General features: G+C 39.2%; 2 protein-coding genes and 2 pseudogenes across 2 annotated transcripts in view; 2 read left to right on the forward strand and 2 right to left on the reverse strand.

The window, feature by feature from the left end:
• The window catches only part of LOC107569319 (gastrula zinc finger protein XlCGF57.1-like), a 190,339-nt gene that overhangs the window by 24,437 nt on the left and 141,917 nt on the right, over positions 1-23,985 (forward strand). The gene's annotated exons all lie outside the window — the stretch shown is intronic.
• LOC107569316 (uncharacterized) lies at positions 1,032-7,571 on the forward strand (annotated as a pseudogene).
• Positions 8,860-16,831, reverse strand: LOC107569317 (uncharacterized; annotated as a pseudogene).
• LOC107569318 (myelin regulatory factor-like protein) overlaps positions 19,420-23,985 on the reverse strand; it is a 46,739-nt gene continuing 42,173 nt past the window's right edge. Inside the window, exons 23-25 of the mRNA XM_016255380.1 lie at positions 23,429-23,537; positions 21,200-21,274; positions 19,420-19,935 (exon numbers count right to left, since the gene is read on the reverse strand). Of these exons, the coding sequence (XP_016110866.1) occupies positions 19,849-19,935; positions 21,200-21,274; positions 23,429-23,537 (271 nt within the window). The 3' untranslated portion in view covers positions 19,420-19,848. The remainder of the gene's footprint in view (positions 19,936-21,199; positions 21,275-23,428; positions 23,538-23,985) is intronic.

The raw sequence follows: 23,985 nt of genomic DNA on the forward strand, positions 1-23,985 counted from the left end.
GCGTAAAAAGACAGTATAAGTCATTATAATCAGTAATTATGTCCCCACTGGATGCAACAAATGCCTCGTTTATAATGGGTTTTAATGTTTTTGTCTCGTCGCTCCGGCCGGACAGGGCATCAACAGTATGGTGAGGGACGTAACATTTCCGTCACACGCTTGAGGTATTCGGCCAATCACAACGCACTGGATAGCTGGCCAATCACAGCACACCTTGCTTTTCAGAGCGATGAGCTTTGTAAAAATCTAGCGTTTCAGAAAGGCGGGGCATAGAGGAGAAACAATAATGTTCAGTATGTGGAAAATGTGTTTTTTTAACTATAAACCGGATAAACACATTTCATTACACCAAATACACAAAATAATGTTCTTTTTAGCAGCATCATATGACCCCTTTAAAGGCTGTGCCACGCACCCCCCCATCTGAAACTCAGTCCAGCCCTGATGGCCGCAGATTCCAACATGTGTGCAATGTTTCAAGAGTTTTCGAGTATGTTAAGGGCCCCAAAACCCCCAAAAACCTTGAAAGAAAAATAATAATAATAATAATAATAATAATCCTTAGAAAAACAATAGGGCCTGCGCCTTACTGGCTTGGGCCCTAATGAGATGCTGGCTGAGACCTACTAATTGTCACACCTTTTGTACAGTGGGGGCAGCTGTTGTCTGCTGATTGGTCGGTTTGAATATCTCAGATTTGGTTTAAGTCACATGGTCAAGGATAAATGAAGAATGTAACCTGTGTGCTCTCTCTCTTTCATCTCTGAGCTCTACTCTTGGATTGTCCTCTTCCTCTCTAACTGAGCTCGGCCTGGGTTGAAGGTCACTGAACTAGACTCATGTCCCTCATGGCATCTCTCTCTATACTTCTCATGTGTTAAAGCCACATTTTCTCTTTTTCATTCTCTATCTCAGGTAACATTCCACATACACGCTGGCTATTGTTAATTCTACACGTTAATAATTATTCCATCATGCAAATATTTTGTAGTTATTTCTAGAGTCAGTACTGCTAATGAATCATTCCTCTTATGGACTACACTTCCATTCAGAGAGAAGTGTTTTTGAAGTCTGCATTTACTTAAAATAGTAATATTAAAATAAATAGTAATGCTTGCTATTATAACACATTGTGTCTTCTCACATTTTTAGTTTACCAAACCAAGATTTACTGGCTCTCACATTGTTGCAGCAAAGTCGAACCTTAATGTGGCCAGGAGACCTTCTCAGGTTGAAGACCAGCCCGGCGCAGCAGTGTCTAGTGCCTCTATACCAAACACCACTGTCTCTGTAAGTAATTGCATAATCTACATTGTATTCTATGAAGACACGTTCCATTCTATCCAAATTATTAAACTTTTTTTACAAATATTTTTTAATACCAGAAAACCATATTTTAACACAGAAAGAACAATATTATAGATTTCATACAAACTACCATTCAAAGGTTTTTAGTCAGTAAGTTTTTATTTTTTTATTTTTTTTAAGATATTGATACTTTTATTGAAAAAGGAGGCATTAAATTGAACAAATCTCATTAAAGACATTTAATGTTAAAAAAATATTTATATTCAACATGATGTTACAAAGGATTTCTATTTCGAATAAATGCTGTTCTTCAAACTTAATTCTGAAAAATACCACTGTCACATTTATGGATTTTGTTGTGTTAACTCTCCTCATGTTCCTTGACCTAGTTTCTGTCTCCCCTTGGTTATGTTATTCAGTTCACCTGTGTCTAGTTAATTTACTCAATCGTTCCTCATTGGTCTGTCTACTTAAGCTCTAGTTTGTTCAGTTGGTCTTGGTCCTTGTGTTACTGCCTTCCTCTGTGTGGATTAATTAAAGACTATTTGCCCTTCATTTTCATCTTCGTGTGCTTTCCTCAACACCGTAAGCGTGACAACCACTAATGCAGTTTTATTAAGTATCAGCCATTTTCAACTAATAGTAATGAATTGTTGCATCTGGACCAATCAGACACGTGTTATATTTATATATATATATATTTTTTTGTGTATGATATAATCTAGGATGAGTTACTGTAATGTTATATTTACAAAATCTATTATATTTTACTTCATGATTGTACAGACACCAGATTCTCAATTTCCAGCCCCTGTCCACAGAGCCACTGCAGATGTGTCCAGTCCCGCTCAGCCATGCAGTATTGTCTCCGTAAGTAATTTCTTATTCTGTTGGTCTAAAAATGTAATTAAATCAGTCGCCAAAAAGTTGCCAGACAGCTGACACAATTCTTAACACTTTGGAAAGAAATGTATCCATTTTGTTCTTTTCACTTAATAGAGATGTGAAAAGGTTCACATGCCCTAAAATTGTGAATATAACTTTTATAACCAGTAGTTTCTTAAAATGCATTCAAGCTGAGAAAAAACAACAACAATCAAACTATTGTCATAATGTCAATTGAGTTTACTTGATACTGATTTATTAATGATAAACAATGTATATGTTAACATTCATGTGTCAAATTAAAGAGACATTGTTTGTAAAATCTCAGAAACATTTTATTTCATATATTAAACAGGATTTCAGAATAATTTTCGTTACTTTTTTTGGCTGACAGCAGTGTATAATGTAAAGTTATCCGTTTCATTATCATAATCACTGTAATACTAAAGGTATTTAAGTGAAAACTATTATTGCAATGATAATTTCATGTGAAGGTAATCATGGATAAAAATAAAGTGCTTAAAATAAAATTACCTTACTTGACTAAATGTTTTGTCTTTTTTTTTTTTCCTTCACAGGCAGCTCTTTCTGGGGCATTATTGCAAGGTCCATCTGCTGTTCCACTTCCTCGTTTCCACATCCTTACCACCAGAGGATCACAAGTGGATTAGCAAAAGGCTTTTCATAATGGGATCCAAGGGAAAGCCAGAGCTTCGTGATAACCTCCAGCTCTGGTATTACCCACCACAGCCAGCACATATCTACAATCAGGCTCCAGACAGATTCTTTTGTCATTCTCTTCTGCTGTGGATGCCGTACAAGCTGTGGAGGGTTAAGGTTCTCTGTCCCAATCCTGCCTGTGGACAACATCAGCTGACAGGAGGTGGTCTGCACAAAAGGGCACGGCAGGTTCTAGACATTGACAGAATGTACAACATGGTCACAGAAACCCTCATTTGTACCAAGTGTAGAGCCTCACATGTGTCCTGGAGTCAGACTGTCCTGCAACAGGTAGATCTGGGCTATCGCTCTGAGTTTCCACTTTCATTCCTCATCCAGTTGTTAGCCCATCATCACGTATATAAGCAAATACTTTACAAATCAAATATCTAAAATATACGAATGTGTGGATTTTGCATTTCCTAAGGTACACCTGTGATATGCGGGTCATCTGGCTCCTGCGTGAGCGTGGCTTAGGCAACAGCCCCACGCTGGTGATCAAGCAGCTGCGTGAAAACCACAGCGAGCAGTGTCTCCATCGTCTGGCCCGGTATACCACCCAATGTGTTGACTTCCTCAATCAACCCGGGGTGATGCCAGTAAAATTACAGGAGCCCTCAGAGCCTACAGTAGTGCCAAGCTACAAGTGGCTGCTCACCGTTTACAGCCAAGACATCCTGGCAAGGCTGGATGAAATCCATGCAAGGATAACATCCACCAATGGCTCTGTCTTGAAGATGGATTCTACTAAAAAGGTTAGTTGTGGATTTGTTTATTAATGCTGTTGTTTATATACCAGCATGGCACTGTATCTGTATTTTACATGGTGTGATGTTTGATTATATTTACAGCATGCTTCATATCATGTCTTATTACAGCTCACCAAGAAGCTGGCTGGGACAGCGAGGGGAACGGGACTCTGGCTTACCTCTGTTGGCAATGAGTTTGGTCAAGTGCTCATAAGTGTGCTGACAGCCCAGGAAGGAGCAGGACTGGACATGATGGTAGACGGTCTGGTGAAAAGATACCAGCAGGCTGGTGTGGCTCCACCTGCTGTGTTGTACGTGGACTGTGGGTGCTGCACCGAGGTGGGAGAGACCAAGCTGAAAACCAGATTCAGAGGCTGGCCAGATCTCGTGATACGCTTGGACATCTGGCATTTTATGCGCAGGATTGCCTTGGGGTGTACAACTGATGCCCATCAGCTGTACCCCATCTTCATGTCACGGCTATCAGCATGCATCTTTGAATGTGATGCGGCTGATGTCTCAACTCTCTTTGCAGAACACACAATCCCTGTTCCCTGCATCTCCCACCTGCATAATCTGTTTTTCTTTTTCTCCTTGTAGCTGGAAATCAGCTCACAGACAATTTGCAGGCTATATATATATATATATATGTATATTTAAAATAATTACAGTCTTGCTCGCGAGAACTCCGGTCTGACGCACGGGTTCTCGCATTATTTCCTTATCACTTCTCGTGTGTGTTTTGTTGTGAAACGTAGTTTGCGGACCAGACAGAGCTGTCGGCGATCCTTCGTACAATGTGAACACAGCAGCAACTGACTGCTACCCCAGATAGTCACGCAGTGTGAAAACAACGGCGATAAGACAAGTTTGAAAATCGTGCAGTGTGAACTCGGCATTACCTCTGTTGGCAATGAGTTTGGTCCGGTGCTCATAAGTGTGCTGACAGCCCATGAAGGAGCAGGACTGGACATGATTGTAGACGGTCTGGTGAAAAGACAACAGCAGGCTGGTGTGGATCGAGGTTGGCGAGACCAAGCTGAAAACCAGATTCAGAGGTTGGCCAGATCTTGTGATACGCTTGGACATCTGGCATTTTATGCGCAGGATTGCCTTGGTGTACAACTGATGCCCATCAGCTGTACCCCATCTTCATGTCACGGCTATCAGCATGCATCTTTGAATGGGTTGCGGCTGATGACTCTATGCTTCGAAAAGCAAAGAGAGAGCTGTTGATGTCCCAGGGTTGGCCTGCGCTGATGGATGAAGATGCCAACAAGCATCTGACCAGGGAGGAGCTGGCTCTACATTGCCGGAGGAGGACCCGTGGAGAGGAGACTACCATCTTTCTCCTTGAACGGCTGCTTACCGAGCTCCTGAGCAGCAAGGGCAATGACTCCCTGGGTGTTCCTCTCTTGGACCGAGAAAGGATGGAGCACATCTGGAGTGTCCAGAAGAAGCACGTCAAGTGTATCCAAGACCCCCCTGGTGTTGCGCTCTATACAGACAGGGAGCTTAACCAAGGGAGGTGTGCTTCTGAAGACATACAGATGTGCCAGAGGCTCCACTTCTCTTGAATCCTTTCATTTACACCTTAACCGTTTCATCCCAGGTACGTCTTTGTCACACACACTGTGCTTATGTAAAGAAATTTATTATTGTTAGTTAACTTGCAATTTCTGTGTAATCTCAGTCGATATTTTATATTTAAGCCTATGAAATCTAATGTATCTGTGTTTTAGACCTCTAAATTATCGACATGATACAATTTTTTTTTTTCTTGAAACATGCCCTCTGTCATCTGATTTATATTTTCTATCAAGTAAAAGGCCTTTCAGTATAATTGTGCAAACATCTACCTTCAGCTCATACTTCACATGTCATTTTGCTGTGAAATCTTTACTATTAGAAAGTAATTGTTATTTTTAGAACGAATAACTTGGATATTATTAGTAATATTTGGTGACCATTTACTGTATTGAGTATAGGTTTATGGCCTCTGAATTTTTTTTTCTCTTCGACTATGAGCTCCATGTTCTCACACTTGCACTATATGAGCTACAACAAATGCCTTATGTATCAAATATACTCAACTCCATTACTTGAGTGAAAGTACAGATACTGCTTGTCAAATATTACTCCATTACAAGTAAAAGTTGTAAATACAGATTTTTACTTAAGTACTTTTAAAAGCAAGTACTTCTGTACTTTTACTTGAGTACCAAAAGTAAATTTCCTTTTTTTGTCAATGCACTGTTTTATTATTGTATGTAATACTTGCAATACTTCTGAAGCAACTTAGAATACATTACACCTGCTGAATACACTGACTAGCTTGTAGTATCTTTGGAATAAAGAGCTTTTAGAATGTTAAAAACCTATGGGGGAAAAAAATTAACACCCTATACCCACCCCCACAAAAGCAGTATGGTAGTGATCTCACACAGTTCTGACAGTGTGTGCACACATCTATGTGTAGCCATTCATCCAAATTTGAACAGAGTGGACAGTGAAATCCTATAAATACAGAGTGATAAGGAAGGAAAAAAAAATCAAACCTGCTTTAAATCCCAGCAACACAACTGTAGTTGTACAACTTTACAACAGCAACACTGCTTTAACAAAAAAGCAAAACAGCAAGACTTATTTGATCAAAACAAAAATAAAAAAATGCCGTCTAATCGCTCTCGCTGTACTTTGATGTCACATACAGAATGGTCTGTGCAGTGCTGCTTCAGTCAAACACCTTTTGTGTTTTATTAGGAGACGCACAACAGTTCTTCTGTGGCTTTATAGGTAATATTTTCACTTACACAATTTAGCAAAGTCGACAATATTGTGTCTAATATATACCACAATATTAATTTCTTATTATTGAATTGTTGTAAATAAATATCACATTTGGAACTAGTCAGTGTTCAAAAAATGCTGGGAAATCACTTCAAGTAGCCCTACAAGAGTGATTACTGAAACTGTCTGAAAAAAAGACCCCACTGACTTTCAAAGCTGCTTACGACTTTCTACTTCGAGGACCTTCATAGAAATGTAGTGGAGTGAAAAGTATAATATTTGTCTTTCAAATGTAGTGAAGTTAAAGTCATAAGTTCCCAGAAAAAAATAATACTCAAGTAAAGTACAGATACTCAAAGTGTACTTATTTACAATACTCAAGTAAATGTTCTTAGTTACTGTCCGCCTCTGCAAATATGATACACAACAATTGTATTTAATTCCTCTTTGTTTTTTATTCCAGGTGAGCTCATTGGAGTGAAGTATCTGTTCCAGCAGATTGAACAGGCACTGCAGGACATGAACCAAGACTCTGAAGAGACGGCAGAACTCATCGAGGACCTTAATGTGGAGGAGCGAGAGGAAGATGAGGGCTTCTGTGACATCAGCGAGGATCACACTATTGCAGATCCAGAGGTTGTTCTGTCACCACCCTCCTCCACACTGACACTGGGTTCTTCCACCCTGGTCACCAGCAGTGACACTGCTGTACTGGGTTCTACATCCCCTTCACTGGTCCCTGACCCCACACAGTCTCCTTCATCACCTGGACCCTCAGGGACTGCTGTCTCACCGGTTCCCTCTGAAACATCTGTTTCACCACTCCTCTCAGAACCAGAGGATGCTGGTCAGGATGATGATGAAGAGACGGTAAGTGCCACTCCTCTGTATTTCTTTGAAATAAACTAGAATAATTCAAACAAGGATGGATCAACATCTACTTCTTACTACTGCTTTAAATCCAGACTTTGCTCAGATTTTAAACTAAAGTCATTAGTAGGCAACAAAGATGCATCGAGTCAAATCAGTTTTATTCCGTTAGTGCTTTGTACTATATAGATTGTCCACTCCCCTCAGAACCAGAGGATGCTGGTCAGGATGATGATGAAGAGATGGTAAGTGCCACTCCTCTGTATTTCTTTCAAATAAACTAGAATAATTCAAACAAGGATGGATCAACATCTACTGCTTTAAATCCAGACTTTGCTCAGATTTTAAACTAAAGTCATTAGTAGGCAACAAAGATGCATAGAGTTAAATCAGTTTTATTTCGTTAGTGCTTTGTACAATACAGACTGTGTTAAACAGCTTCACATTTATAAACAGGAAAATAACCGAATCAATGGAACTATCCGTCAAACAAATGTGATGGGAAAAAATTATATTTTCTGCTTGTCGAGGTGGTCTCTGATCCTCCAAGACTACAAGACCCAAGGCACTCTCTCTTCTTCCCTACCTTTGACAGACTATTTTTCCCCAGCTTCTCTTATTCTGGGAACAATAGTCCGTCAAAGGCGGAAAGGGAGAAGGGGAAGAAGAGAAAGGAGAAAAGAAAGGGTGAAATTTGACAAAGACAGTTCTTCCTTAGCATGCACGTAGTGATACATTTTCCGGTTTCTTCATGTGGGAAAATCGTGCATTTATATTACACCGTTTCCAATTGCATGTGATCACCAAGACCGGGGTTCGAATTCAGCTATAGACAACATTTTGTAATATTGCTAATTTCATTAAATGACGTTTCAAGGTTGATAATGTACATATGTAGTTTGTTTGATATTCTTTTATGAAAATTAAAGTATACCAATGTTTTGTTATTATTTAGTAGGTTTTTTTTGTATTGATATTTATTCTGATTAAGCATTTATTGGGTTGCATTCAAGACTCTTACAAATCTGTTATTTCTAATGAAAAGACGCAAAATAGTAATTAATATGCTGAAAAATGTCGGTGACAAGAATGGCGATGTACAAATTATCTTTTTGTAGACATGTTCCATTCTTGCAGTGTACTGATGAAATATTGTTATATGAAAATAAAAGAGCAATCATTTGCCAATTAGTTTTTATTTTACAATTATGCCAACAGAACAGTAATGAGTATTAAAATTAACATTTTAAATAAGTTTTCAAACAACAAATTAAGATAAAATAAGTAAAAGTACAAATAAAAAAAGCAATAATTTGCCTTTTTTATTTTACAGTTATACTAACAAGAGTAGTGAATATTAAATGTTTTCAAACAAATTAAAAGTAAATGACTATAAATATCAAGTTTTCAAAAACATAAGTTAAATAGGATTTAAAAACACAGTAAATAAAAAGTAAATGTTTAAAAAACAAAGTTAAATGTTCAACAAATATTAACAATAGTGAACTATATTTAAACAACTATATACACACACACACTACAATAAATATATACATTTGGGAACGGTTCTCTGCATTTCCTCTAACCACTGTTCTTTTGTAGCGGTCGCAGTCCGTGGCAGTACACCTTGCCCCTGTACTGGCTATGTCCCGTTGCACTTGTTTTGAACTACCTGCACTTCTTGCAAGTGGTTTGCCTCTACAGTTCTCTTGTAGGGTCTCTTGGGCATGGCTTGCGGATTGGCAGCTGGTGCAGCAAGTTGTGAACTGGTGCCCTGCACAACTGTAGGCTGTAACAGTGGCTGTATCATTGGCATCCCCTGGACCATCGGGATCCCTTGAACCACTGGCACACCCAGAAACATCGGCACACCCTGGAAACCTGGTGCTGTTGGTATAAGTATGTTGGGTACCATCTGCACTGATGCTCCAGGTGCTGATGGCGTAACCAACATAGGAATCTGTGCTGGTGCCTTGGGTCTGAGAGGGGGGGGGGTCATCCAGTAGAAGTCTGCCTGTGCTTTGCCTGACCTGCTGTGCTCTCTGGTAGCTTGTACTGGTGCTGCTCCCCTGGTTGTTCTGGCTCAGTCCATGGGCATTTGGCAGCCTGGAGAGGTTCCTGAGCTTCAGGGAGGGGCTAAGGCAACTAAATGCCCTGAAGCAGCACAGACAGCTCCAGCTTTTTCTGTCTGTTGTTGTACCACCGAATAAGGGTGTTCTGGTTAACCTCCACCAGCTGCATTGAGCTTCCTCCCATCACCAAGCTGTTGCCCAGTACAAGCTGCCTTATTCTTCTGTAGTCTTGGAGGATCAGAGACCATCTTGACAGCATTCCCTTGCCTTTTCTTTTGGGGCTTGGGTGAATAGTGCAAAGATGGTCTCCACCAGACGGCAACAGTCAGGCCACTGACCAGGTGCACAGCTTGCACCCAGCACACTTCACTCCAGGGGTTTGAGTGGGCCTCTTTGGTACTCTGAAGCGTCCCCTCAGCAGTCTCTTCTGGTGTCGAACTGCATACACCACCCATTGCTTGTCCCGGTCATCAAGGTTCTGCCAAAGTGCAATTATGGTGTTGGCTTTCTGATTGGTCAGGCTGAGGGCTGTGTGACCCCGGAGCTCCACCAGATATTCTGCCAGCCTGTCCACATGTTGATATCCCGGGACATTTTGGTAGTCAACAGCCTATTAAAAAAAAAAAAAAAGGCACAAAATATAATTTTTTCCCCATAACATTTGTGTGATGCCATAACTAGTTCCATTGATTTGTTATTTTCCTGTTTATCAATGTGAAGCCGTTTAACACAATCGGTATAGTACAAAGCCCTAATGAAATACAACTGATTTGACTCGATGCATCTTTGTTGCCTACTAATGATTTTAGTTTTTAAAATCGGAGCAAAGGATGTTTCAGATGGAACAGCAGTCCCTGAGGGTCCAGGTGATGGAGACTGTGTGGGGTCAGGGATCAGTGAAGGGGATGTAGAACCCAGTACAGCTGTGTCACTGCTGGTGACCAGGGTGGAAAAACCCAGTGTGAGTGTGGAGGAGGGTGGTGACAGAACAACCTCTGAATCTGCAATGGTGCGATCCTCGCTGACATCACAGAAGCCCTCATCTTCATCTTGCTCCTCCACATTAAGGTCCTCAATGAGTTCTGCCGTCTCTTCAGAGTCTGGGTTCATGTCCTGCAGTGTCTGACCAGTCTGCTGGAACAGATATTGCACTCCAATGAGCTCACCTGGAATAAAAATAATAAACAAACAGGAATTAAATACAATTTTCAATCATATTTGAAACATAAGGCATTTGTAGTAGCTATGGTGTAAATAGTGTGAGAACATGGAGCTCATAGTCGAGGAGGGAAAAAAACATTTTATTCAGAGGCCATAAAGCTATAACTGTGGGGGCAAAGGTTGTGGTTAGAACACTTGGTTGAGTTAGTGCGTCAGAGAAAACGAAGAAGAGCTGCTGTGCTGTAGCTTCAAATTTTCGGCATGTCTAGAAGAATTCTTACAAGTATAATATGACGTAGCTGGGCGCCGCAGACAGACGCTGAATGGCGCCGCTGGTGTGCCTACACTCATAGAAAATTTATTTGAATTTTAAAGATGTGGCGCAACGCGATTCTGTGCTTCTCGTCCGGTGCGCGACCTGAAACTTTTTTTTACCTCCGTGAGCGGATGAATGTCATGAAACGGTGGTTGCAATTTATTTTTTAACTCGGTTCCTGAGCATTATAACCCCAATTTGCTATTGTGTGCTGCGCATTTTACTGAGGACAGCTTCCACAACATGACAGTACAGTGCCGGATTAACCAAAAAACTTTTGTTGAAAGACGGAGCAAGGGGCGTGGCAGTACTGAAACACCGTCTAAGCTATTCGCCAATCACAACGCACTGGGACAGCTAACCAATCACAACACATTTTGTTTTTCGGAAGGTAAACCTTCATCAAAGCCAGAACTAATCGAGCCGTTTGTGCCAGCTTGGGGAGAAAGGCATTTTAATGATGTAAATTATGAGCATGTTCTAGTACACCCCCAAAACAAAATCAAGACTTTGTAAAAGAGCATAATAGGACCCCTTTAAGAGAAAATATCAATCAGATGACAGAGGGTAATGTTTAGAGGTCTAAAATACTGATGCAGTAGACTTTATAGGCTTAAATATAAAATATTGACTGAGATTACACAGAAATTACAAGTTAACAATAAATTATTTTACCGGAGTAACGTGCAGGAGGACAAAACGTGGGGACCACTTTCCTGCCAAACAGCTTTTCATAATTGCGGTTTACACAGTGAACAAGTTCTCCTGTGTAGATGCACAAAGCTGATGGCTCCGATGACAGGGAAGCAGCCTCCCGATCCTGGTTCCACCGGTGTAGAGGTTCCACCCTCCAGCAAATAAATCTGAAAGTTCAGACTGTTTGTACTGGTCCCTGTAAACAGACAACAGTTTTTAGGGAGTGTTAAACACACAGACACTTAATGTTCTTTCTTTACATATGCGCAGTGTGCGTGACAAAGACGTACCTGGGATGAAACGGTTAAGGTGTAAATGAAAGGATTCAAGAGAAGTGGAGCCTCTGGCACATCTGTATGTCTTCAGAAGCACACCTCCCTTGGTTAAGCTCCCGGTCTCTGTATAGAGCGCAACACCAGGGGGGTCTTGGATACACTTGACGTGCTGCTTCTGGACGCTCCATCCTTTCTCGGTCCAAGAGGAGCACCGAGGGATTCATAGCCCTTGCTGCTCAGAAGCTCTCTAAGCAGCCGTTCAAGGAGAAGGATGGTAGTCTCCTCTCCACGGTTCCTCTTCCGGCAATGTAGAGTCAGATCCTCCCTGGTCAGATGCTTGTTGGCATCTTCATCTGTCAGCGCAGGCCAACCCTTGGACATCAACAACTCTCTCTTTGCTTTGCGAAGCCTAGAGACATCAGACACATCCAATTCAAAGATGCATGCTGATAGCCGTGACATGAAGATGGGGTACAGCTGATGGGCATCAGTTGTACACCCCAAGGCAATCCTGCGCATAAAATGCCAGATGTCCAAGCGTATCACGAGATCTTGCCAGCCTCTGAATCTGGTTTTCAGCTTGGTCTCGCCCCCCTCGGTGCAGCACCCACAGTCCACGTACAACACAGCAGGTGGATCCACACCAGCCTGCTGGTATCTTTTCACCAGACAGTATACCATCATGTCCAGTCCTGCTCCTTCCTGGGCTGTCAGTACACTGAGCACCTGACCAAACTCATTGCCAACAGAGGTAAGCCAGAGTCCCGTTCCCCTCGCTGTCCCAGCCAGCTTCTTGCTGATCTGTAATAAGACATGATATGAAGCATGCTGTAAATATAATCAAACATCACACAATGTAAAATACAGATACAGTGCTATGCTGGTATATAAACAGCATTAATAAACAAATCCACAACTAACCTTTTTAGTAGAATCCATCTTCAAGACAGAGCCATAGGTGGATGTTATCCTTGCATGGATTTCATCCAGCCTTGTCAGGATGTCTTTGCTGTAAACGGTGAGCAGCCACTTGTAGCTTGGCACCAATGTAGGCTCTGGGGGCTCCTGGAATTTTACTGGCATCACCCTGGGTTGATTGAGGAAGTCAACACATTGGGTGGTGTACCGGGCCAGACGATGGAGCCACTGCTTGCTGTGGTTTTCACGCAGCTGCTTGATCACCCGCGTGGGGCTGTTGCCTAAGCCACGCTCACGCAGGAGCCGGATGACCCGCATATCACAGGCGTACCTTAGGAAATGCAAAATCCACACATTCATATATTTTAGATATTTGATTTGTGAAGTATTTGCTTATATATATATATATATATATATATATATATATATTTTCACGCAGCTGCTTGATCACCCGCGTGGGGCTGTTGCAAGAGCCGGATGACCCGCATATCACAGGTGTACCTTAGGAAATGCAAAATCCACACATTCATATATTTGAGGTGTAAAGTACATTTAGTCATTTAGCAGACGCTTTTATCCAAAGCGCGCGCATATATATATATATATATATATGTATATGTGATGATGGGCTAACAACTGAATGAGGAATGAAAGTGTACGTACTTCCGGCGTGAGGATGACCTGAAACTCAGAGTGATGGCCCAGATCTACCTGTTGCAGGACAGTCTGACTCCAGGACACATGCGAGGCTCTACACTTGGTAGAGATGAGGGTTTCTGTGACCATGTTGTACGTTCTGTCAATGTCTAGAACCTGCCATGCCCTTTTGTGCAAACCACCTCCTGTCAGCTGATGTTGTTCGCAGGCAGGATTGGGACAGAGAACCTTAACCCTCCACAGCTTGTACAGCATCCACAGCTGAAGAGAATGACAAAAGAATCTGCCTGGAGCTGGAGCCTTATTGTAGATAAGTGCTGGCTGTGGTGGGTAATACCAGAGCTGGAGGATATCACGAAGCTCTGACTATCCTTTGGATCTCATTTTGAAAAGCCTTTTGCCAATCCACTTGTGATCCTCTGGTGGCAAGGTCTCCGGCCACAAACGAGGAAGCGGAACTACAGATGGAGCTTGCAATAATGCCCCAGAAGGCGCTGTCTTTGAAGGAAAAAAGACAAATCATTTAGTTAAGTAAGGTAATTCATTTAAGTATTTTATTTATCTTGTTTCTTTATTTATATAGCACCATTTAAAACACAACCGAGGTTGAACCAAAGTGCTTTACATAAAAAGTACAAGAATAAAAACAAACATCGACAACATAAAACACCACATCGGCATATAAAATGCCACCTCAATCATTGTATGCTACCAACATTAGATGTGCTTTCAACAGATTCTTAAAAATTGATACGTTCTGTCAATGTCTAGAACCTGCCATGCCCTTTTGTGCAAACCACCTCCTGTCAGCTGATGTTGTTCGCAGGCAGGATTGGGACAGAGAACCTTAACCCTCCACAGCTTGTACGGCATCCACGGCAGAAGAGAATGACAAAAGAATCTGTCTGGAGCCTGGTCGTAAATAAGTGCTGGCTGTGGTGGGTATTACCAGAGCTGGAGGTTATCACGAAGCTCTGGCTTTCCCTTGGATCCCATTTTGCAAAGTCTTTTGCCAATCCACTTGTCATCCTCTGGTGGCAAGGTCTCAGACCACAAACGAGGAAGCGGAACTACAGATGGACCTTGCAATAATGCCCCAGAAAGAGCTGTCTGTGAGGAAGAGAGACAAAACAGTCAAGAAAGGTAATTTTATTTAAGCACTTTAAGCAATTTATTTTTATCCATGACTACTTTCACATGAAATTATCATTTCCTTTACCTTTGGTATTAAAGTGATTGACAATAAAACTGATAACTTTACATTATGCACTGCTGTTATCCAAAAAAAAGGAATGAAACATCTATTCTGAAATCCTGTTTGATATATGAAATAATACTTTTGAGATTTTTACAAACAATATCTCTTTATTTTGATACATGAATGTTAACATCTATACATTGTTTATCATTAATAAATCAGTATCAAGTAAACTCAATTGACAATAGTTTGATTGTTGTTGTTTTTTCAGCTTGAATGCGTTTTAAGAAACTACTGGTTATAAAAGTTAGATTCAAAATTTCAGGGCATGTGAGCCTTTTCACATCTCTATTAAGTGAAAAAAAACTAAATAGATAATTTTTTTTTTACTTTAAAGAGTAAAGCTGATTTAATTACGTTTTTAGACCAACAGAATAGGAAATTACTTACCGAGACAATACTGCATGGCTGAGCGGGACTGGACACATCTGCAGTGGCTCTGGGGACAGGGGCTGGAACTTGAGGTCTTGGTGTCTGTACAATCATGAAGTAAAATATAATAGATTTTGTAAAAAACACTACAATAACTTTAACAAATCCTAGATTAAATCATACACTACAGTTTAAAAGTTTGAGGTCCACATGTTTATAAAAGAAACCTATCCTGTTCACCAGAGTTGCGTTTAATCAAAAATACAGTAAAAACAGTAAAAAGATATTGTTTCATTGTGAAACATTACTACAATTTCAAGTTGTGAAATGTAATTTATTTCTATGTGGGCAAGAACACATTTTCAGCATCATTACTCCAGTCTTAAGTGTTACATGATCCTTCAGAAACCATTCTATAGAACATAAACATTCATTACTATTAGTTGAAAATGGCTGATACTTAATAAAATTGCATTACAGTGGTTGTCACGCTTACAGTGTTAACACAACAAAGTCCATAAATGTGACAGTGGTATTTTTCAGAATTAAGTTTGAAGAACAGCATTTATTCCAAATAGTAATCCTTTGTAACATCATGTTTAATATAAATCTTTTGTAACATTAAATGTCTTTACTGAGATTTTTGATCAATGTAATGCCTCCTTTTTCAATAAAAGTATAAATATCTTAATAAAAATAAAAATTTACTGACCCAAAACTTTTGAATGGTAGTTTGTATGAAATCTATTTATATAATATTGCTTTTTTCTTTATTAAAAGATGGTTTTCTGGTATTAAAAAAATATTTTTTTTAAAGTTTAATAATTTGGATAGAATGGAATGTGTTTTCATAGAATACAATGTAGATTATGCTATTGCTTACAGAGACAGTGGTGTTTGGTATAGAGGCACTAGACACTGCTGCACCGGGCTGGTCTTCAACATGAGAATGTCTCCTGGCCACATTAAGATTTGGCTTAGCTGCAGCAATGTGAGAGCCAGTAGATCTTGGTTTGGTAAACTAAAAATGTGAGAAGACACAATGTGTTATAATAGCAAGCATTACTATTTATATTAATATTACTATTTTAAGTAAATGCAGACTTCAAAAATACTTCTCTCTGAATGGAAGTGTAGTCCATAAGAGGAATGATTTATTAGCAGTACTGACTCTTGAAATAACTACAAAGTATTTGCATGATGGAATAATTATTAACGTGTAGAATTAATAATAGCCAGCGTGTATGTGGAATGTTACCTGAGATAGAGAATGAAAAAGAGAAAATGTGGCTTTAACACATGAGAAGTATAGAGAGAGATGCCATGAGGGACATGAGTCTAGTTCAGTGACCTTCAACCCAGGCAGAGCTCAGTTAGAGAGGAAGAGGACAATCCAAGAGTAGAGCCCAGAGATGAAAGAGAGAGAGAGCACACATGTTACATTCTTCTTTAATCCTTGACCATGTGACTAAAACATGAGATATTCAGACTGACCAATCAGCAGACTACAGCTGCCCCCACTGTACAAGAGGTGTGAAATTAGCAGGTCTCAGCCAACATCTCATAGTTTTCTTGCTTTTTCTTTTTTCCCTCTTACTTTCTGTACTTCCTCGAATTTGAACTGAACTTCAATACTTCAATGATTTAAAAAAACATGCTTCAATGATTTAAAAATTAAATTGAAATTCTTTTACCACTGACGAATGTGGTGCAATTCTTTTTGCCACAGGTGCAGCAGGCTGGGGCTGGGGTTCAGGCTGACTCTGCTTCATGGCCTCCTTCATCCCACTTCTGACATACCTATCCTTTGGCTGTGGACAGAAACTTCAGTTTTCAACCCTCTGGTCCATCGAGCCAGCAGGGTGTTAACTTTGCCACAACCCTGCATTTAAGTCGACGTCAGAATTAAAGAAACATTGCAGTAACGCAAACAGCAGTTACGCTAAACTTGAATAACACTCTCGAGTTGTTCTTGCGATGTCAATCCATTCCCAATACTTCATTTTAGACTTATATCAAACTGTGATAATGTGAGAACCACCAACTCGCTTGGGGACGTAAAAAGTGTCCATAAAGTTGTAAAACTGATGGCTCTACCCACAATAGTACTTTTGTGCAAGGTGTAGTTTATTTACAGCACTGTAGATATACACAAAGTCCTGCGTGATGGCATGAAGAAATATACTGTATATTGTGTAATCACCAAAAAAAAGAAAAGAAATGCAAAGTGACAAAGAAACAACAAACTGGAAAATAAAGATGAAAAATATATATAAAAAATATATAGACAAAGGGTATCTTCAATATACTCACTTTGATGGGGGTTGCTGATGGCACTACTCTTGCAGGCTCACATTCGACTTGGTTAACAAGTGACAAGTATGAGTCTGGCCTCCCTTTTTATAGGCCAGACTCTGCCCCTCCTTTGGCCATACCGCTTTCAAAATAATACATTTCCTACTAAACTCGTTACATATATACAATATACATATTTTAAAACACAAACCTCATTTAAACATAACAAACACATAATAAACAAATAACATAAGCGCCAACGGTGACGTCATAAGTGGTTGATGCTCAATCGCTCGGTTTCGCCGGCGTGACCAACAAGACTGACCATGCCAAACACTCGTGACGAACAAACAAACACTAAATACACAAGACGTAAACATGACAAAATGAATGCGTTATATAGTATGTATGATCAGGATGAAATGTAGTGTGTGAAACTGTCCATGTGCTATTAAGGCGGCATGTGCACCCGCTTGGCTTGCAACCAAATGGAGAGGGGAGGGAACTTTAGCGTGGTGAGTATGTGTTTGTGGTATGTGGTGTGTGTGCGCTGTGCCCAGTGGGATATCTACTTCATCACATAAACTTTTTCTTTTTGTCACAAATGGGATGGAATGGGATGCTATTTATTGGAATGCAGTGGAATGGGAGCTTCAGGTGATCCTGTCCCATCATGAACTCTGTGAAGAATGTCATGTCCTGTCAAGAAAAGTGCATCCTTGATGCATTGATTGCAACAGTTTTTTCTGAATGGGGCTTCACTTGGCAGTACATGTGGAGTTATATTAGAATCAAGTCAATATTACATTAAGATGAACACAATATCACATTAAGGTTGACAAAACGTTGCGTTTCCCATTAACAGGAAATTTCAGGAATTGAGTTTGAGACCTCTGGTCTAAGCTCTCTCAGGTTTCAAAAAGCACCACGCTGCCCCATGTGAGAATTAAACTCACGACCTTCAGATTATGAGACTGATGTGCTGCCTAACTGTGCCAACGAAGCCTGTGGGTTGATGGGGCTGAACAGAGAATCACTAGCTTCTAGGTCCTTGCCTTTAGGTGTAGCTCCAACAAGTCAGCTCCCACCCCGGAACTTAGTGAGTTCCGCACGAGCGGCAACCAGAAGACGAAGCAGAACAGAAGAAGAAGAAGTGAGGGAGGTCATGGGGTAGTGAGGCCTTTTAACTTCTATGGAGGTCACACCTCCAGGGGATCAGTGAGCCAATGGTAACAAACTTTCGGGGGGGAAAGCTGGCTCATTTGAATGATCAGAGTGGGCAGGTAGTTTTATGTCCCTTTATACTCTGATTAATATAACAAGCATACGATGTATGTTATAAGGAGGTGGTATGCACCAGTGGATGGTGGACTAAACAAGGGTTATTTTGATATCAAACACAGTACCAATAGGGTTACAATATGTAATAATTCTATCATAAGGCATGCATAAAACAGTATACAATACAAATCAGTAATGATACACACATTGTCCTGGGGATTTACACGATCATTCATAGAGTTAAGTAAGAGGGAGACTCTCTCTACGTTTTTTGGGGTCATAAATTTTATCTGGTTACTGTGGTAACCTGAGGTCTGTTCTGTCCTTTAGGAGGAAGGCTTCCAGAGAACCTCATGGTTTGCCCGTTTGCTGTAGACTGTATGTGGTTTATTTGTTAAATATAACTAATTATGTGTCTGATTCGTCCAGCTGTTACACACATAATTTTCAGTATCCAACCACATTCTTGCTTGTAATTGACTTGTAATCAATAGTATTACACAACATTGGTTTTACCAAAATACTTTTTAATTTTAACTTTCAATATACTATGGTAAACTACTTGTAGCTCACAATTCTTTTCACAAACTTTACACCACACAATTAGTTTCTGTAACATAATTTTCAGAGACTTGATATGGAACTGTTAAATGCATTCCTTTCATAATAATAAGTACACAGTGTGATGGTGGGCTGACAGAATCTTCCTTTATTTTAGTGTTTGATATTAGATATTAGATATCAGATAAAACCTTAAATTGATAAAAGTCTTTAGATATAAAAACAATTTGACTTCTGAAACAATCAAATATTTGGTCAAAAATCATTTGGTCAACATAATTGCACACAGGTTTACGTAATGTGCTCAGTTCAATACAGGAACATAGTGTGTATGAGTATCAGAGTAAAAGATTACCCGATTGTGTACTTCAGTACAAAACAACAATCATCTCTTTATTGTTGAAACATACAGTATACATGTCAAATCATATTTGAAGAACTACTTTACTATTTTCTTTGGAGTTCATGTGTTTCCTTTTGATTTCAAAACACCATGAAAATAAGAATAAACTAACATCAAACATATTCCAAATGTTTTTTTCAGCAACAATGCAAGATCTGCAAATGAAAGAATTGAAAAGACTCTGTATATAATTTACAACCTGCAGTTCTACCACCAACTAATGCAGACAAATCACTTGATGTTGCTTTTGAAGGGTGTTGATCAGTCACAGTGACGGAAGAACTGGAAGTGGTAGTCAGTAAATAAAATGTCTGCATAGTTCAGATCGGTGTTACAATCAGCCAAACCCTGTGTGAAAAGAACACATCTATACTGAAAGTATATGGTCAAAAGATTTAAGTCATGCTGCTAGTCACACCATCATTGCCATAGACTTTAACATTTAATTTGGCAGTACCATAGACAGAAGTACAGTCTGTCCAATATTTCATATTGTTAAGGTCATAGCTCATCTTTGATTTTTACAAGCCCTGTGTTTTGGTCCACTGAAGATGTGTTTTCCATGTTTCTTTGGCTAAATGGTTTACACTCAAGAACACAACACTACAACACACTGGGCTTCATTCATGAAACATGAGCAAAATTACTTTTTGAGTAAATCATTCATAAAGCCGTTCTAATGTAAATGTTCAGATTAATGAAAGTATTCATATTTTCATTTTAATAACATGCATAATAATGCATATTATGAGACCATATAACTGGGTAATCTTTAAAATATTGAGGTTAAACCTATTTGGCTTGCTGTTCACAGTGGATGGGCTCAGGGAAGTGGCTTTAACTCAAGCTCTGATAAACCCACAGGGTCTACTAGTGCTTGGAAGATAAGTATGAATGGCAAGAAACTTAAATTAATGGAGATGAAAGGATGCCGAAACAACTAATGCTGGTGCGAGGCGAACGATGAGGTGATTAATGAAAGGTTAGAGGGTTTCACTCCTTCAAAATTGTGTTTATGAATTTCATGTCATAAACTTAATTAGTTAACAATTAGTAAAATATGAAAATAAATGTTACTGATAAACAAAAATCAACAGCAACGTAGTCTATTTTCCTTTTGATCATACAGTACTATTAGCCTATTAGGAGCAGCAGTCTTGTTTGCCATCTTGTCTGCCAAAACTTTCATTGAATAATCTTTTTTAGGCATATGGACAATTAGTTCTCTTCTGCATTTATGCAATATACAGCAGCCAAACCAAAAAGGGAGTCCAAAGATCCCACAATATTCCTGTACATGCAATTCATGAATGGGGATTATGCTAAAAGTGAATGCCTGCGCACACACACACACACACCCTTTTTTATGATGCATTTGTGAAACCAGTGGCGAGTTTTAAGTAAGGTTCAGTTTACGCTCAAATTACTCTGAATTTACTCAAATATTTACAAAGTTTCATGAATGAGGCCCACTGAACAGACTGTACTGCCCCTTCCAGCCTCATTTTCATTTATGTCATATTAAATATGGTTTCTCTGACTAAAGTCTTTATTTAAAGACAGCGTACATTCACAGATTAACACACAAACACAAAGATACACAGGAACTCACAGCAACAGAAGAGCGGAAATGGTAAGAGGCACGATAGTGATTTGCCACTGCCAGTGTCCATTTATGTATGTAGCCCTGTGAAAAAGGAAAAAAAAAAAATCTAATAAATGCATGACATCAAAAACTATTTTACTAAAAATTAAATTTTACCTAGGCCACGTACACACTGCAGATAAATTTGGCTGGTCAATTCACCTTTTAATGCTTAAAGGCACAATATGTAAAACTTTTTTATAAAAATATCCAAAAACCACTAGAACAGTGTTATATATTTTGCTGACTTGTGTACTTACATTATCCCAAATGTTTCGAAGAATGTTTAAATCCAGAGAAATAAGCAATTTTAACTAGTGAAACGGAGTGTGTCCATAGTGTCATTGTGTAGCCTGCCAATGACGTCATAACCCCTCGACCCCCCCACCCCGGTTTTGTTTTGTAGAAAACATGGAAGCACCAAAGACGCTTTAATATATTATGCATTTTATTAGACAGGTGACGACCGCACAGAGTAACATTATAGCAGAACTTTCAAACGTATCTAGTATGATAAAACAGCGCTGCTTTTTTCCCCCCACATACGCACGACCGGAAGGAGTGGAAGCGGTCGACTGTGGCATAATAAAAGCTCTGCTGCTTTCGAGCCGTGTGTCATGCTCGTTCAGCGGCCTCGTTTCACTTCGACGGCTTTCAGCCTCACCCTGCTTCATTCTACTACGTTAATAAGTCATTAACTCATCCATGAACATGATTTCTGCCCGAGTCCCGTCGGATTGCATCGGCTGTGGGGATGAAGACGACAACTCCCATGATTCCACACTAAGTCACGGCGTCATCTAACTATGCCTTTGTCTATTTGTTTATTTTGAATACGTGCCCTCTAGCAATTACATAAAATTACATATTGTGCCTGTAATCCTGTTCTGAACAAAGACGCAACATCTCATTTCCTTAATGACCAACGCTAGCTACCAAGAGCAGCGCAAATTAGCATAAGGATATGTTTGAATAATATATTCCTCTGGCATTCCAAATAAATTAATACGAGTGGGGAAAAAATTCTCTCCCTTCTACCACGTGCTCTCTGTTCTCTGCGGTGCCTCCTCCTGGCAGCAACAATCACAGCCAATGTCAAGCGCAAAATGAGTTAAAATGTGCTTTTTCGGGTGGTAAATGATAGCGCAAATACCAGCAAATTGATTACCACATACCTTAGTAAATCATGTTGTGTGATTTATTTAAATCCTTAAGTAATATTTATTTAAATTATTTAAATATTAATTTTGTGTCTGAAAGGGACACTCTTACAAATGCATATGCATTAAGGTCAGCCTGAAAAATTACTGTGCCCACGCCTTTTTGTCGCTAATTTCTCACTGCGTGACTATAGTAAATCCTGACAGTTATTTTTAACACCAAAAAAGGGTTTGCGCTGGCACAACCTGTTAGTAAATCTCGCCTATACAGTTCAGTAATTTTAAAGGAATGACAATCGCAATCTACAACCGAATTAACTCCCAAAAATGTTTTACAGAAATTCTTTGCAGTGTGTCCAGAACGGAACTTGGCCCTAATGCATTACCTCTTTTAGCTTAACTGTTAATCACAGAAATTATTAGAATTAACCATAAATTTCATGAACAGCCCTAAAATGAATATCCTATAAAATCAAAGTTTGAATAGTCCACAACGAATATATGTTGTTAAACAATAAATGTGAACAAATGTGCTGTGTATAATAAATGTGTCAGCAATAACTGTCAATAAAGCTCACTTGTCAAATTATTATTATAAAATAATTACTCCAAATATATTATGTATTTAAACTTTTATGAATATATAATTCAATATAATTACTACATTTATTAGAAAAGGTGTTTATAATGCATGTTGCTTTGAAATAAAGTACTAAAGTACCTGTGTATTGAGAGCAGTGTTTGACTCTGGGCCATTGTAGTCGAGCACTGAATAGCACTGCTCACTCTCATCATGTGAACACAGGTGAATCACCAACAACTCAGTTGTGCTGCTCAGGTGTAAGAAAAACACTCATTCATATCAAATGTCAATAAAGCTCACTTGTCAAATTATATCAAATTATTATTATAAAATAATTACTCCAAATATATTATGTATTTAAACTTTTATGAATATATAATTCAATATAATTACTACATTTATTAGAAAAGGTGTTTATAATGCATGTTGCTTTGAAATAAAGTACTAAAGTACCTGTGTGTTGAGAGCAGTGTTTGACTCTGGGCCATTGTAGTCGAGCACTGAATAGCACTGCTCACTCTCATCATGTGAACACAGGTGAATCACCAACAACTCAGTTGTGCTGCTCAAATGTAAGAAAAACACTCATTCATATCAAGGATGATGTGAACCATATATGAAGACATCTATTTTAATACCTACTATCTGTCTATTTATTATATATGAGCAATATTACTCAAGCAGCATTGTGATTTGCCTCTTTATCTGCACAGCTACAATTCAGCCATCAGCAAAATGCCACAGTTCTTCATATTAACATATTAACATGTCCAACACTTTGTATGTGGTGTCTGGATATATATGGATTATAACACTAAACAGTGGATATAAAAAGTCAACACGCATGTTAAAGATTAATTAAATGTGCATCAATGAGCCTTGGGCACCCATGACCCTGATGCTGTCTTGGAGATGCTCTGACACAGTTGTCTAGCCATAACTATTTGGCCTTTGTCAAAGACATTCAGATCTTTTCGCTTGCCAAATCTTTTCTGTTTCCAATATATATA

The sequence above is a fragment of the Sinocyclocheilus grahami genome, unplaced genomic scaffold (assembly GCF_001515645.1).
Source record: "Sinocyclocheilus grahami isolate Dianchi unplaced genomic scaffold, SAMN03320097.WGS_v1.1 scaffold1333.1, whole genome shotgun sequence".
NCBI lineage: Eukaryota > Metazoa > Chordata > Actinopteri > Cypriniformes > Cyprinidae > Sinocyclocheilus > Sinocyclocheilus grahami.